At 41.7% G+C, this 15,814-nt stretch overlaps 1 protein-coding gene across 3 annotated transcripts in view; it reads left to right on the top strand.

The window, feature by feature from the left end:
• The first annotated feature begins 3,383 nt into the window (after window positions 1-3,383).
• KIF13B (kinesin family member 13B) overlaps window positions 3,384-15,814 on the top strand; it is a 200,266-nt gene continuing 187,835 nt past the window's right edge. For all 3 annotated transcript variants that reach the window (XM_028494229.2, XM_028494228.2, XM_028494227.2), the window contains exon 1: window positions 3,384-3,513. In XM_028494229.2, the coding sequence (XP_028350030.1) occupies window positions 3,459-3,513 (55 nt within the window). In that variant the 5' untranslated portion in view covers window positions 3,384-3,458. The remainder of the gene's footprint in view (window positions 3,514-15,814) is intronic.

Genomic DNA, 15,814 nt, shown 5'->3' with positions numbered 1-15,814 from the left:
AATAAACGAGGACCTTCTTATCAACACAGCTAAAATTCAACAATGTCTTGACTGCAGTATCTACACCGTAAATATTGGTGGATTTCTTAAGTCCTTGCTTTGCAAGACAATGGTCCAAGGGAGTGCCTTATTTACTAGTTCTTTTTCTCTTTTTCCTCTAATAGTTCAAAAGAGAGAAACCCTGACTTTCCCTCTCTTCTGTTGGAGTCCGAACCAGCACTCCCAGCCAGGTGACAGGGCAGCTCTCCAGTTACCTGGTGTGAAAGTCCCCAAGCTCCTGGGCTGCAGGTTGAAACTCGCCTCTCAGTCTTTTCTCTCTATCTCAGCAAGATTTTCCCCGGGAAGATAAAGCCATTCCTAGTCTCTGGCTCTTTCCTCTAAATAATCCTCTTTCTTCACCTTTATTGCAGAAGTCAAAAGGGGGAGATTAGCGTGAATAAGAGGTCAAAGGGAGAGTAGCCCACAGGGGTGTTTCTCTACGGTCCCTTGGGAAGCTCCTGTCATTTTCTTCCAGTCAGATGTTTCCAGGACCACTTAAATGGTTTTGAAACTTTAGAGAAAATCCTCACCTCTTCCCTATCGTATACCCCCCCACCTCTTCGACTCCTAAGGGGCTTTCTCCTCTCGGAACTTTGAGCTTAAATGGAAATACAGCGTTCACATAGAAACTGGTAGCCTTCTCTTTTTCTGCCTGCCTTGTTTCTGTTAAGCTAGATTCAAGCTGTCATCAGAACAGGGCTTTTAAAAAGAAAATTTACTAGGTTATAAAAGAGATATAAAGCGAACAGTGGGTGCCCAGGAACCTTGGGACATTGCAAACCCTCATTTGTTATAACCTGCATGTGGTGAGATGGTTAATAGGAAGTCCGTTTAAGACTAGAATACCCAACTCTGGTAATCAGTCCAAGGGCCATGACCAAAGTTTTTTCAATGCTAAATAAGAGCAAAAGGGTAGGAGTGAGGGTTTTCATCCAGCAGATGATTTCAATATAAAAATATATTCTTTGTGACCTGGCTTTTATTTTTTTTAAAGGATGACAGTGATAGTCGACAGCAATTTGTTGTATCCATTAGTTTTTAAAGAATTTACTTGGTAAAATTAAAAAGCTGACAATGCTAAATTGGTTCTCCTTATTTTGTTTACTTATTGTGCTGTGAAAATCAAAAGATTTACTGTCTGAAATCTACTGCTTCTCCAGCTGAGAAGGCCCCCTTGAAATCTCAGAGGAAGTGCCCCTAAGAAAGAAATTCCCTTCCTGTAAGGAGGGCCTTCTGGGGTTGCATTTTCTATTTTTAACCTTTTTTTCCTACTTATTTTTAAATTGAGGTATAATTGACATATTAGTTTCAGGTGTACAACATAATGATATGATGTTTTACCTGTTTTTAGTTGTGGTAAAATATACACAACATAAATGTACCATTTTAGGGCTTCCCTGGTGGCGCAGTGGTTGGGAGTCCGCCTGCCAATGCAGGAGACACGGGTTCGAGCCCTGGTCTGGGAAGATCCCACATGCCGCGGAGCAACCAAGCCCGTGAGCCACAACTACTGAAGCCTGCGTGCCTAGAGCCCGTGCTCGGCAACAAGAGAGGCCACCGCAATGAGAGGCCCACGCACCTCAACGAAGAACAGCCACCACTCACCACAACTAGAGAAAGCCCGTGTGCAGCAACGAAGACCCAATGCAGCCAAAAATAAATAAATAAAATAAATAAATTTATATTTTAAAAAGTACCATTTTAACCATTTGCAGGTGTGCAGTTCAGTGGCATAAAGTACATTCACATTGTTGTGCAACTATCACTACCATCCATCACCAGAACTTTTCTAATCTTCCCAAACAGAAACTCTGTATTCATTAAACACTAACTCCCTGTCCCCCTTCTTCCCAGCCCCTGGCAACCATCATTCTACCTTCTGTCTCTGAATTTCACTATTCTAGGTACCTCATATAAGTGCAATCATACAGGGCTTGCTTTTTTTGTCTGGCTCATTTCATGTCGTGTTAATTTCTGCTGTACAGCAAAGTGATTCAGTTATACATATGTATATATATATGTATATATATATATACACACACATACATATATACACATTCTTTTTTATATTCTTTTCCATTATGGTTTATCTCAGGATATTGAATATAATTCTCTGTGCTATATAGTCTCTTAAATGTGTTTTTAACCTGTTGGACAACTCTGCTTGTATTGAAGCTCTTTCAACAATAGGATGGTTGGTAAAAGGGCAAGTCTTGCCAGCTTTCTGTATTTACTCATCTGTAAAATTGTTCTGAGTTCTGTTCTATCATTTAAACATATCCAAGTGGAACTGCCTCTTAGAAAGGTGGCCACTGCTACTCATTTCCTATTGATATTCCCAATATGTAATGTAGGCCCAGCATTGCATGTAAAAATCTCCCAGTTTTCATGCATTGTCCAATAACGTTGGGCCAAACAGAATATGTTTGCAGGCCAGATCTTGCCCACAGGCCACCAGTTAGCATTTCTGCTAGGGCTTAACAAAAAGCACATTTTAGTGTGGCTTCACTGAGTCATTGATTCATTAATGCAATAAATGTTTACTGGGTCTCTACTACAGGCTAGGCTACACATATAAGATATGGTTTTAAAAATACAAAATAGGAGTCATAAATAGTTGCAGCATAAATGCTATAACAGAGCAAAAATAATGACTTTTATTGCGCACTTATGTGCCTGGGAGTTTTAAGAGCTTTACCTACATTAACTCACTAAACCTCACAACAATCCCATAAAGTAGGCATTTCATTTACATATGAAAAGACAAGCAAAGAGTGGTCAAATCACTTGCCTTGGTCACACAGTTGGAAAGTGCTAAGGGCGCGTTTGAACCCAGATTGATGCCAGAGCCCAAGGTCTTGCCTGGAAGGGGGGCAGGGGGTGGGTTGGTATAGGGTAACCTGTGGATTTATGAAGACCTCCAGAAGAGGTGACTTTTGACTTGTCTTGAAGGCTGATTTCAGCAAACATGGCCGGGAGGGCAATCCAGGCAGAGGAAATAATTTGAGCCAGGGATCAAACACAAAGATTGGCAGGAAATGAGTCTGAAAGAGGTCGCAAGGTCTCCAGTGCCATCTATTCAACTGTGTTTTCAGGTGAGATATCAGCTCATCGACAGCTTACGTCTCACTACTAACTGCAAGGGTAAGAATTGTGTAGAAACAGACGGGTATTTACAAGCTCCAGAGAGGGAAGCGCACCGGACCTCGGCCGCTCTGCCCGCGACCACCTACAGGGACTACAAGTCCCGTCATGCAGCGGGGGCGCCGCCGGGAGCCCCGAGCCGGCCCCGCCCCTCGACAGGCCCCGCCCCATCCCCGCCCCTCTCGCCCGTAGCCCCCTCCCGCCCGGTCAGCCCCGAAGAGTTGCCCGGTGGCCGCGGCAGACGGAAGCCGAGCGAGAGCCTCGGCGGCGGCAGGATGGGGGACTCCAAAGTGAAAGTGGCCGTCCGGATCCGGCCCATGAACCGAAGAGGTGAGAGCCGAGCGCGCCTGGGGCCGCCGCGGCGGAGGCGGCAGGTGCCTGGCGCGCCCTTCCCTTGGCCTCGGCCGCCGTGTGGGGTCGGGCCGGTCCCGCCTCTGGAGTCCGTGTCTGGGCGGGGGTGGGGGCGGCCCGCGCACCCCGAAACCTCGTCGCCCGTGCCCGCCCCGCCTGCTCGGGACGCCCCTCCCATGGCCCGCACCGCGTCCCGGGGCGCCGCGGGCCCCATGTCCCGGCCCGCTGTCCCTTCCGCCGGCGCGCCCGCCCCGCCGCCCTTTTGCCCTCCTGTCTCCCTGCCCTTCTAGGAGGGCGCCCGCGCCCCTGGCTCGCTTCCTCCTTCCCCACCCGGCCCCTGGTCCCGCGCCTCGCCGCGCCTCCGCTCTCGGCCCGCCAGCTGTCAGCGCGGACCCCGCCCTGGGGTCCTCACCCTCCGGCCTGGCCCAGGACAGCCGGGGACCCCCAGGCCCCACGTCGGTGGCCCAGGCGCCCCGACCCCGCACTCCTGTGGCCCGTGGCAGGAAGAAGGGCAGGGAGTTAGGGTTACTCCTGAGAAAGCAGTCTAGTGCAAAAGTTCTTCCTCTTGCCTTTTCACTTTATATTCCTTTAACCTGGACTGTCATGAAGACTTGTAAATCCTTTGATTGAACTTGGGTAGAGGAGTTGCCCTCCCCCGATCCCCCGCTTTTTCTTGACTGTTGAGAAAGTTTTGTTTTTGCTTGAAGTCATATTCGTCATCTCTCAACAATAAATAGATTAGGTGCCAAGATTCTTGTGAAATTGTATCTTTCAGACATTCTCTCAATTCTGCAGGGAGGGTAGAGAAAGCAGATAAACAGTACATTTTAAATCCTCTTTAGACAGTCAAATGTAATGGAGAAAACCCGACTCAAGTCAGAGGAGTTGGGTCGGGCCTTGGCTTTCATGCTTAACTAGCAGCGTGACAGGGCAAGTTACTTTAAGTGAGATATATTGGAAACACCTCCTGTATATACCAGGTGATACTAGTGGGATCATTATAATCCCAGGAAATGACTTTTCAGCTGAGAAGGCTCTTAACTAATGCGAATCATTTGTGTAAGTACCAGAATCATTTTCTCAGTCATTTTCGCAACTTCTTTGTTTGTAGTTGTGCTGTTTATTTATTTATTTTATTATATTTATTTTTGGCTGCGTTGGGTCTTCGTTGCCGCGAGCGGGCTTTCTCTGGTTGCGGCGAGCTGGGGCTACTCTTCGTTGCCGTGCGCGGGCTTCTCATTGCGGTGGCTTCTCTTGTGGAGCACAGGCTCTAGGCACGTGGGCTTCCATAGTTGTGGCTCGCGGGCTCTAGAGCGCAGGCTCAGTAGTTGTGGTGCACGGGCTTAGTTGCTCCGCAGCATGTGGGATCTTCCTGGACCAGGGTTCGAACCCGTGTCCCCTGCATTGTCAGGCGGATTCTTAACCACTGAGGCACCAGGGAAGCCCTGTAGTTGTGTTGTTTAAGTCTGTGTAGAAATTGAGTTGCTTTCTAGTTGTCTTTGCCATCTTTGGTATATATTGAGATACACAGTTCAACAGGTTGACATATACTTTCTAGGTTTGTCCTCTTGGAAGTTTGTTTTTTGTTTTTGTTTTTGGAGTTGGTGATTCCTCCTGTCCCTGTTCGGCTTAAGGCTGTCAAGATGACGCAAGAATTTTCCCTAAGAATTTAATTAGTTTAAGTTCTCAACGAGTTCACGTTTTGGGTCTTCAACCTTTGCCTCATTAATTCCATGCTCTGGCAAAATGAAAGAACTTAGATGAACTCTGACAGTTTCCGAAAGCTTCTAGTCTTCGAGTGTTCAGGCAGCTTTATTTCAATTCACTTCAAGTTTATTACCATCACAGTGATTTAAAAAAAAACAAAACAAAACACCAAGCCACAGAAAACACAACTTAGCTGGGATTTGATTCTGAAAGGATGATTTCGGCACATTTAAAAAATTTCCTATTCACGAAAAACTTGGGAAATGTCAGTGCTAAAAAGAGGCAGCTAACCCACCACCACCAAAGACCTATCTCAGGTAATTAAAATTCTTTCCTCTTCCCCCTCCCCTGACCTTGAGTTTCAGTTTTCCAGGGGAAGCACTATCCTTTTTAATTATAAATTGTCATTGATTAGATTGTAATAATTGTCAGTGTCAGAGGTTCAGGGGGTACGTAGAATAATACTTTTAGCATTGGAAAAGATGTTAGTTGTCCCTTTGGCTGAACTCATTTTAAAATTAAGGTTTATGCATAGATCCATTACCCTATAAGTAGAAGTGCGTTGTTTGTGGTATACTGCCTTCTGATTCATTTAGTGCCTGTCTTACCTAGCCTTCCTTACATTTCCTGAATGCACATGGACTTTGTTTTTTTAGTGATTACTACAGATAATTAAAAGTGGTTCTATTTCTATTTTGTCATAAAGTAGTCATTTGCATAAATCTAGAGGTTCTTGTGGAGTACAATGGAGTGGAATTCTAAAGCCAGTGATTTTTACACTGCTGCATAGAGTTTGCTTAAAAAGGCTAAAACAAAGTCATATCCCTTTCCGGTAATTTTGAAAAAATTATTACTGTGACCAATTATTACTTCCGGGAAAATTAATGGATTAAGTAATAGTATACAATTCTGATGAATAGAAAACTTTTAGTCGTAATTGTTTCTCCCTTAGCAGGTTAGTGCAGGAAGCAACCTCAGAAATCACTCTTCACAAATGAGAATGAGATGAGAATGGGTTCCTGGGATAATGTAGTTTTACTCTAAAGACTGATAGTTGGAATCACATTAGCTACTTGTTGAGGAAAATCTGAAATTTGAAAGAAGCTTCTAGTGTACCATTAAGTTCTTCATGTGATTCAGTATCTGACTGTGCTTAGGTGTTAAAGTAGATAATTGGTTTATTATTTAACATTTATCATGGAATTAAGAGTGTTTCAGTCTTTTTTGCTAAGTTACATTTGGGCTTGGGAAACTTAGTTATTTGTACATTCAACATTAGGCCCTACTTCATTAATAGCAAGAATTGTAATGACTAATGAATATGCTTTTGTCGGGAATATTTTTCTTGTTATACATTTTAACATTATACTAAGAAAACAAAAAGTAAAAAGGAAAATGTCTCTGACATTCTTCCACCTTAACAATTCACACTCATTTTCTTATTTTCATTCTAGTTCGTACTTACATGCATATGTAATTTTATGTAGTTTTAATACAACAACTTTTATTTTTGCTTTTCTTCATTTGAAGTATGAACTTAAACAGCTAAAGTAAAAGAGGTTAAGCTTGTTTTGTCATGAGATCTGAGAGTTCTATTTGCAGTTCTGTTTGTCATCTCTCAGACCTGTACAGCTCACCAGGTAACCTGGTTGTGTTCTGTATACTGTAAGGAACACCCATTCATACCTTATTAGCCAGTGAAATTATTAAATGAGCCGAAAGTTTTACAGGCATAACTGATGGCACTAGTTAGATCAGTGACACTCTGCTGTTCAGGAATTTGATGTTTTATAACTTTAGGTGGCTTAAAAAATATTTAATATTTATTGAACGCCTGCCAGGTGTCTACCTTATCTTAGTATGGGATCTTATTGCCTTCCCTCAAGGGGCTTCCAGTGTTTAAATATGTATGAGATTAACTATCAAAATAAATAAATCTATATAAAAAGTGTTTGGGAAATATCTTTGCTGTCTACCTAGCCTAAGGTGATGAAACCAGAAATTACATTAGAAATTTTTCAGTACTTGATGCAGTGAAAATCACGGAGAAGGATCAACACAGTGAAAGACACAAAGAATAATGTAATGTCTAACTAGGAAAAGAAGTCAGTGCTTAAGTGAATCACAGTCTAGTATCTCAGTGGATAAGATATAGACGTTAAAAATGAAACTCAAAACCATTTAACGAGGAAGACTTTTATGTTAGAAAAAGCAGAATGTAAAACAGTATGTGTAACTATATGGTTGAATCTACTATTATGATTATTACTATGTTAAAAATGTAAACAGGAATGGGCAAGGGCTAGAAAGAAACATGAAAAAATGAGACTGATCTTGTTGGAATTTTATTTCCTAAAACTTTCTCTTAGTGTTGTCTAGTATTATAGTATTCAGTTTTTAAAAGTGCACTTTATGGTTTATGCTCATAAGGAAATGACCTTCACGTGAAAAGATAAGATTAAAAGGTAAACACCTTCAGCAGATTGCTAGTTATTAAAAGTACCAGGTGAGTGATAGGGAGATGTAGGAATTTAGCGTGAAGGATCCCTGGAAACTTGGTGATTAGGGGAGGCTTCTTTGTGGAGGGAGGAAGCTTATGGGGCCTGGTGGGAGGGGTGGGGAATTGGTTCTTTGAGAAGGAAGTATGGCCTGAGAGCAAAGGCACGGGGGCAGGAATGAGCTAGGCAAGTTTAGGCACAGAGATGAGATGAGCGTGTGCTAACACAGGAGTGTTCCGTGAGGTTGACTGGAGAAGGGTGAGATTAGGAAGGTCAGGCGAAGTTGCAGGGGGCCCAGAAGTCTGGCTTCAGGGTGGCTGGTCCATGTGCTCTGTTTAGCTTTTGAGAACTTCGTGTGGGTCTTGGACATAAGCATCATGGAGAAGGATCGCCGGATCTCAGGGCAAGATTGAAAACCTGGGTAGGTAACTAATTCAGGGCATAGCTAGAAAACATTTACAAGCGTGTGGTGGAAATGAAGCCATGTGAATAGGAAGAGTAAGGAGACCAGTCAAAACCAAGTGAGCAGTCGTGAATCAAAAGACAGGTGAAACTGAGGAAGTAGGAGGAAGCTTGGAAGACCCTGGCCGTCAGTGAGGAAGACAGGTGATCCTTGGGAATCAAGGTGCAGGTGCAGGGTTGGGTGGGAGAGTCTGTTTGAAACAGGAAGGAGTCTTTGACCCTGAGCCCACTGGTGGTTCTTAAGCCTTCTCAGATAACTGGTGTTGGAGTTAGGGATGCCTGTGGATGGAAATTTCTGACATATTTTCTGAAACAGAAGATGCTTGTTTTATTAGCATCTGCTCGAGATGCTAATGGAGGATGAGACACACATCTATCACAACATTCTTTTGTTTCTGCTGTCAACTCCGTGACTGAAAAATGGGATTTATACATGTAGGGCCAGAGGCTTCTGGAGAAGAAAGCACAAGTTTATCAAATCAAATCAAAACTTGTTTGAATTGGCATTACTTTAACCCCCCACCCCCCATAAAACAATGACTAACGTCAGCTTTTCCATTTCTTAAGTTCTGAAGATGGAAGAAACCACTGGCAAAAATATTGGTTAAGCAGATGGATCGAGCTGTTTAGTGAGGGAAATGGGTTCGTTATTGATCTCTATGCTTGCTGATCACCTTCCCCTTGTGTTCAGCAAAGCATATTCTTAAAAAAGCTTGGCTGAGAGAAGCAGTGTAGTCATTAGGGAAGTGTGTGAAACTAACTGCTGTATGGGACACGAAATCCATGACTTAATTGGTCCTGGGCTTTAGCTCTCAGAAGCTGTAGGTATCTTTAAAAGCTGGTAGTAATGAATTCGCCTATTCAATTTAACATGTGTTGATTGAAGAAAAAAATAATAGCTACTTTTTGAGAGCTTTCTGTTTGTGAGCTACAGAGTTCATTCCTTTTAATACATTATTCTTCAAACAAAACTTTGAAAGGTAGTTATAGAATTTCTTTTTAACAGAATCCCAGAGAGGTTAAGTAACTTTCCCAGAATTACAAAACCAGTATTTTGGAGCCCGAATTTCACCTATTTTGCCATTAAAACCTGTGCTTTTACTACTGTCTCGGACATGATGATCTTTAGAGGGGCGTTGCATTCCTGAGCTTGCGTAATTTTCAAAGATGTGCAGGATATATGAGAAGCATAAGTCATGATCTTTGACCAAAAAAGCTCACTGTCTTGTTGGTAGTAAGAGATACACAGGTGAATCAGTTATGAGTATAGTACACAAAGCAACAATGGCAGTGCCGGATGAATTAAAGAAATGGGGGTGGGGCTTGAGAATGATGAGGAATGGGTTGAAGGCAATTGACAGGAAGGCATGGCAGGTGGGGTGCGCAAGATGAGTTGTTGGACTTAGCAAAACACGGATGTAGGAATTAAGCAAGAACAGTGAGGAAGTTAGCTGTAAAAATTCAGCCAGCAGGAAGGAGACAGTATCTGTATAATTAACAGTTAAAGAGAGGTTGCTGTGCATCGACCTGGTCCCAAGCACTGAACTAGATTATTTTAGGTTAATCCTCACAAAAATGCTAGGAAGAATTTATAACTCATTTTACAGATGAGAAAATGGGAACTTGGACAAGCTTAGCCACTTGCCCCAAATTACATAACTATCAAGTGGAGAAACTGGGGATTGGAACCTGGGCAGTTCAGCTCCAGAGCCCCAGCCCTGAAATTCTGTTCTTTCTTGGAAAAGCTGGAAGAATATAAGGAGTGGGGAATGAGAAGAGTGATGGAAGGTGGCCTCACTGAAGTCGAGAGGTTTGTGGGGAGCAGAGGGGTATGGAGAGGGGTGAGGTACAGGCAGACTCAGAAGCGTCTCGGACAGAGTTGGAGGAGTGCAGTCACTATAGGTTTTTTTTTTAAAGGTAAAATTGGTATGTAACAGTATATTAGTTTCAGGTGTACAAGGTAACTCTAAAAAGTGATCACCACGATAACAATAAGTCCAGTTACCAAACAATTAACCCGCTTCGCCCGTTCACCACCCCTAACCCCCTCCACCTCTGTAACTACCAGTCTGTCCTCTGTAAGTTTTGTTTTGTTTGTTCTTTTTTGTTTTATATTCCACATATAAGTGAAATCATACGGTGGTGTTTGTCTGATGTACTTTGCCTAGCACAATACCCTCAAGGTCCATCCGTGTTGTTGCAAATGTATAGGTTTTTGAATAGAGCAGTGGCACTGTTAAAGTGATGCTTTAGGAAGATAAATTAAGCTGTGTCTTTATCTTGCTCACAAGCTAATACATTAGCTTGTTTCTGTTTCATGAATGCTGGAGGAAGACACAGGACTTTTGGGTCAGAGGATTTATGGCGCAGCAGGTGGCAGGAGAGGTTCCCTTTGCCTGCAAATCCCACAGGGGTGACATGGAGGGGTCCAGATGGATGCTGTGCAGGCAGTGGGTTGGGTTGCATCTGAGGAGCACTGAGCTGGGGGACTTGATTGCTTTTACGTGGTAAGCAAGCCTGCTCTTTGTCCTGAGGGTTGCTGGCTGCAAACACATTCCTGAGAGGTGGGTGGGGTAAAGAGCATTTCTGGCCTTGCAGTCTAGACACACCCAGCAAGAACTTGTCAAGGTGGTATGAAAACAACTGAGATGTGGGAAATATAGGAAGACTGCAAAGCTTCTGGTTTAGATAACTGAGTGAATGAGTGCTGGTGTCATCAACTCAGATCAGAAACGTGGGAGAAGCAGGTTTTAGGGTGGAGGTGTGGGAAATTATGAGCTCTAGGACATTCAACAATATTTAGTCAGTGCTTATCACGTGCCATGCACTGCACCTACAACTAAGACGTAGTGCATGCCTGGAAGAAACGCAACAGACTGGTTGAGTTTTAGGTTCTGAAGTGCAGCCAAGCGGATGGACGCAGAAAGCTGTTGGACAGGAGTCTGAAACTAAGGGACTAGAGATACGTGTAGATTTTGGAGTTGTTACTATATTTAGAAGATAGGACATCAAATTAAGGCATGTGTGAAGGACGAGGTCACAGAGGCCAAGAAGAGAGGCATAAGGAAAAGCAGGTGAAAGTAATGTGGAGGCCCAGGGCGATAAATGGCAGAAGAATAATTTTAACTGAATGAATGAATTGGTGTTGGCATGTTGGTAGTGGGCTGAGAAATCACTGGGTGTTTCCATATGGAAGCAGTGTGTATACGTGAGCATTCTTCTAAGAAGCTCCATATAGAAATATTATTCAGTCATAAAAAGAATGAAATAATGCCAATTGCAACAACATGGATGGACCTAGAGATTATCATACTAAGTGAAGTAAGCCAGACAGGGAAAGACAACTATCATATGATATTGCTTATACGCGGAATCTAAAAAAAAAGATGCAAGTGAACTTATTTACAAAACAGAAATAAACCCACAGACATAGAAAACAAGCATATGGTTACCAAAGCGGAAGGGGGGAGGGATAAATTAGGAGTTTGGGATTAACATACACACACTACTATAAATAAAATAGATAACTAACAAGAACCTACTATATAGCACAGGGAACGATACTCAATATTTTGTAATAACCTATAAGGGAAAAGAATCTGAAAAAGAATATACGTGTGTGTGTATATATATATATAGCTGAATCACTGTGCTGTACACCTGGAACTAACAGAGCATTGTAAATTAACTATACTTCAATTAGAACAAAAAAGCTTCATATAGAAAGGAAAGGTAAAGAGCGGTCTCTAGAGGTGTAGTTAGGAAGAGGCATTTTTCCCCCCAAAGTCTGGGAGATGTTTGAGCCTTGTTATAAATAGAAATAGCCAATAGAGAGGGAAATTTTTTTTAAATTAATTAATTTATTTATTTTTGGCTGCGTTGGGTCTTTGTTGCTGCACGCGGGCTTTGTCTGGTTGCGGGAGCGGGGGCTACTCTTCGTTGCGGTGCGCGGGCTTCTCTTGGCGGTGGCTTCTCTTGTTGCAGAGCACGGGCTCTAGGCGCGTGGGCTTCAGTAGTTGTGGCACACGGGCTTAGTTGCTCCACTGCATGTGGGATCTTCCCGGACCAGGGATCGAACCCGTGTGCCCTGCACTGGCAGGCGGATTCTTAAACACCGCGCCACCAGGGAAGTCCGTAGAGATGGAAATTTTTGAAGTGTAGAGGGAAGAGGATAATTATATAATGGGGAAGCCCTGGAGTGCTTAATTTTCTAGATGAGGTAGACTGTGAGGTTATTAATTGCGAGTTAAGAAGAATTGGGTTGGCTGGGATCTTCAAAGTAGTGAGTGTCTAGAAGTGTGGTTGAAGGGCTTGAACCATAATTTATATCCATTGAGGACAGTGGGACCATTCCTTCTCAGCTGTTTTTGAGATGTAATTCATGTATCAAAAGTGTATAATTCAGTGGCTTTTAGTGTGTTTGCAGAGCTGTGCAACCGTCAGCACTATCCGACTCCAGAACATTTTTATCATCCCAAACAGAGACTCTCTCGTTAGCAGTCGCTCTCCATCCACACCCACACCCTCCCCTTTCCCCACAGCCCCTGGCAGCCACTAATCTACTTCTTGTCTCTGTGGATTTGCATTTTCTGGACATTTACTATAAATGGGATCATACAGTATATGGACTTTTGTATCTGCTTTCCCTTGGCATAGTGTGTTCAGGATTTATCCATGTTGTAGCATGAATCAATACTTCATTCCTTTTTAAAGCTGAATAATATTCTGTGATATGAATATGCTGCATTTTGATGCCCGTTCATCAGTTGATGGGCATTTGGCTTGTTTCCATTTTTTAGCTATTAATGAATAATGAACATTTATATATAAGTTATTGTATATTTTCATTTCGCTTGATTATGTGTATAAATGGAAGTGGAATCACTGGGTCATGTAGTAACTAACTTTTGAGAAACCACTAAATTGTTTTCCAAAGTTATTGCACCATTTTACATTTCCACCAACAATGTATGAAGTTTCCAGATTATTGCCATCCTAGTGGGGGTGAAGTGGTATCTCATTATGATTTTTGATTTGCTTGTCCCCAATGTCTAGTGATGTTAATTAAGCATCTTTTCATGTAATTAAGCCATTTGTATATCTTTTCGGAGATCCCTACTCAAACCCTATTCTTATTTTAAAAATTGAGTTGTCTTTTTATTATTGAGTTCTAAGAGTTCTTTGTATAGTCTGAGTACCAGTCCCTTAACAGATACATGATTTGCAGATAACTGTCTTGAATTTGTGGGTTGCCTTTTCATTCTTTCAGTGGAGTCCTTTGAAGCACAAAAGTTTTTCATTTTGATGTGGTCCAATTTATCTGTTTTTTTCTTTTGTTGCTTGTGCTTTTGATTTGATATCTAAGAAACCATTGCCTAACCCAAGGTCATGTGGATTTAATGCCTATGTTTTCTTCTAAGAGTTTTATAGTTTTAGCTCTTACATTTATTTAGGACTTTGATCTGTTTGGAGTTAATTTTTGAATGTGGTGTGAGGTAGAGGTCCAGTTTTGTCTTTTTGCATGTGAATACCCAGTTGTCCCATCACCATTTGTTGAAATGACTATACTTTCCCCATTGGATTTTCTTGGCACCCTTGTTGAAAATTAGTTGACCATAAATGTGACACCATAGTTCTGGATTCTCAAGTCTATTCCAATGATTTATACGTCTGTCCTTAGGTTAGTATCACACTGTCTTGATTACTGTAGCTTTGTAGTAAGTTTGAAATTGGTGAGTGTAGTCTTTCTACTTTGTTCTTTTTCAAGATTGGTTTGACTATTCTGGTTTTGCCTTATAAGTTTTTAAATACCTGCTTTCTAACCCTCTGAAGTTGATTGGTTTCTTGAAAATACACATTTTATGTTTTGGGCCACATACGATTATTTCAATTATTTTGGTATTATAATCTTTCTTCCCCCCATCAGGCATCGTGTCTTGGATCTTCCTTCATTCCTCAGTTTTTTCTTTAGCTGTATTAGCAGTCGGTTATATTTTATCTTTTGTTTATTGAATAGATTCTCATGTTCACTGGTAAAAACATAAAAATAGGTGATTAGGATATTTTATATATCTCTTACTAGAAAGCAAACTACCAATTGGTTTTTTACCTCTGTGGCATCACATAATTTTCTTTTTCCTTGGGTCAGTGGGTCCCAAGCAACTTGTAAGTATAGTAAAGAACTATAAGTCTTATTCCCTATTTTGCAAGTAAGAATACTACATTCCAGTTGGGAAAACAAGTGCTTCATACATGAAATATGAGTTATGAATATCATCAGCATGCATAGACATGTACAAATACTAGGCACATGACACAATTTAGTTGAAAATAGAACCATATATACCATGCAAAATTTGCAATTTAATTAAAATGTGAATCTTACAAATAATTTACCATCTTCCTTTTAAAAATGGACCCTAGTGAATTTAACAGTAAGTTATAGCTTTTTAGGAATGTGACATAGGTAAAGGGAGGTTTATTTATATTTCTGAGTAGTAGATTTTGTTTGAAAATTACTATTAATTTTCTGGAGAATTAGAAAAGCAGGTTACTGAATGGGCAACTCAGAATTATTTTGTCCACACTGAGAATGATGCGTTTCCCCAGATGGAATATGAGTTATATAAAGGGAGTCTCCCACGTCCCGCCTATCTTTGACTATGATGTCATTGAAGAAAGAGCCATAGCTGATTTATGCATTGAAGAAAGACTTGTTTCAAATTATTGTTTACTTTTACAAGGTGACTAATTTGCTGGCTGAGTAAGCTGAGTTATCAGCTGTTGATATTTTATTCATCTTGAGGAACTTGACCTAGAAAAAGATCCTGTTTGGGAAAGAATATGGGATCTTTAATGTTAGTGGACTAAATTAACTTTCTTTCCTTCCTCCTTTCTTTCTTTCTTCCTCTTTTTCTCTCTTTCTTTCTCTATTTTTAAAATATTTATTTATTTATTTATTTATTTTTGGCTGCATTGGGTCTTTGTTGGGTCTTCGTTGCTGTGCGCGGGCTTTCTCTTGTTGCGGCGAGTGGGAGCTACTCTTCGTTTTGGTGCGCGGGCTTCTCATTGCGGTGGCTTCTCTTGTTGTGGAGCACGGGCTCTAGGCGCATGGGCTTCAGTAGTTGTGGCTCGCAGGCTCCAGAGCGCAGGCTCAGTAGTTGTGGTGCACGGGCTTAGTTGCTCTGCGACATGTGGGATCTTCCTGGACTAGGGATAGAACCTGTGTTCCCTGCATTGGCAGGCGGATTCCCAACCACTGCACCACCAGGGAAGTCCCTCTCTTTCTTTTTTAAAGGACTCATGAATACATCAAAGAATTCATGGTTCTGAGTACTATAAAGCTTGATTATTCATGACCTAAACTTATAGCACTACTTAACTCGAAAATCACTCTCGTTTTTTATTGGTTTTCAGACATAGTACTAATTAAATCCCAATCTCATAATTTTAGGCTTCACTGAGAATAAACTGTTGTCCATGTGTTACTTATTATAATAATGAGTATTTAGTGCTATTTTTTTTTTTTTTTTTTTTTTTTTGCGTTACGCGGGCCTCTCACTGCTGTGGCCTCTCCCGTTGCGGAGCACAGGCTCCGGACGCGCAGGCTCAGC

The sequence above is a fragment of the Physeter macrocephalus genome, chromosome 9, assembly GCF_002837175.3.
Source record: "Physeter macrocephalus isolate SW-GA chromosome 9, ASM283717v5, whole genome shotgun sequence".
Classification (NCBI taxonomy): Eukaryota; Metazoa; Chordata; class Mammalia; order Artiodactyla; family Physeteridae; genus Physeter; species Physeter macrocephalus.
The sequence above is the reverse complement of the archived record's forward strand: the minus strand, read 5'-3'. Positions and strand labels throughout refer to the sequence as shown.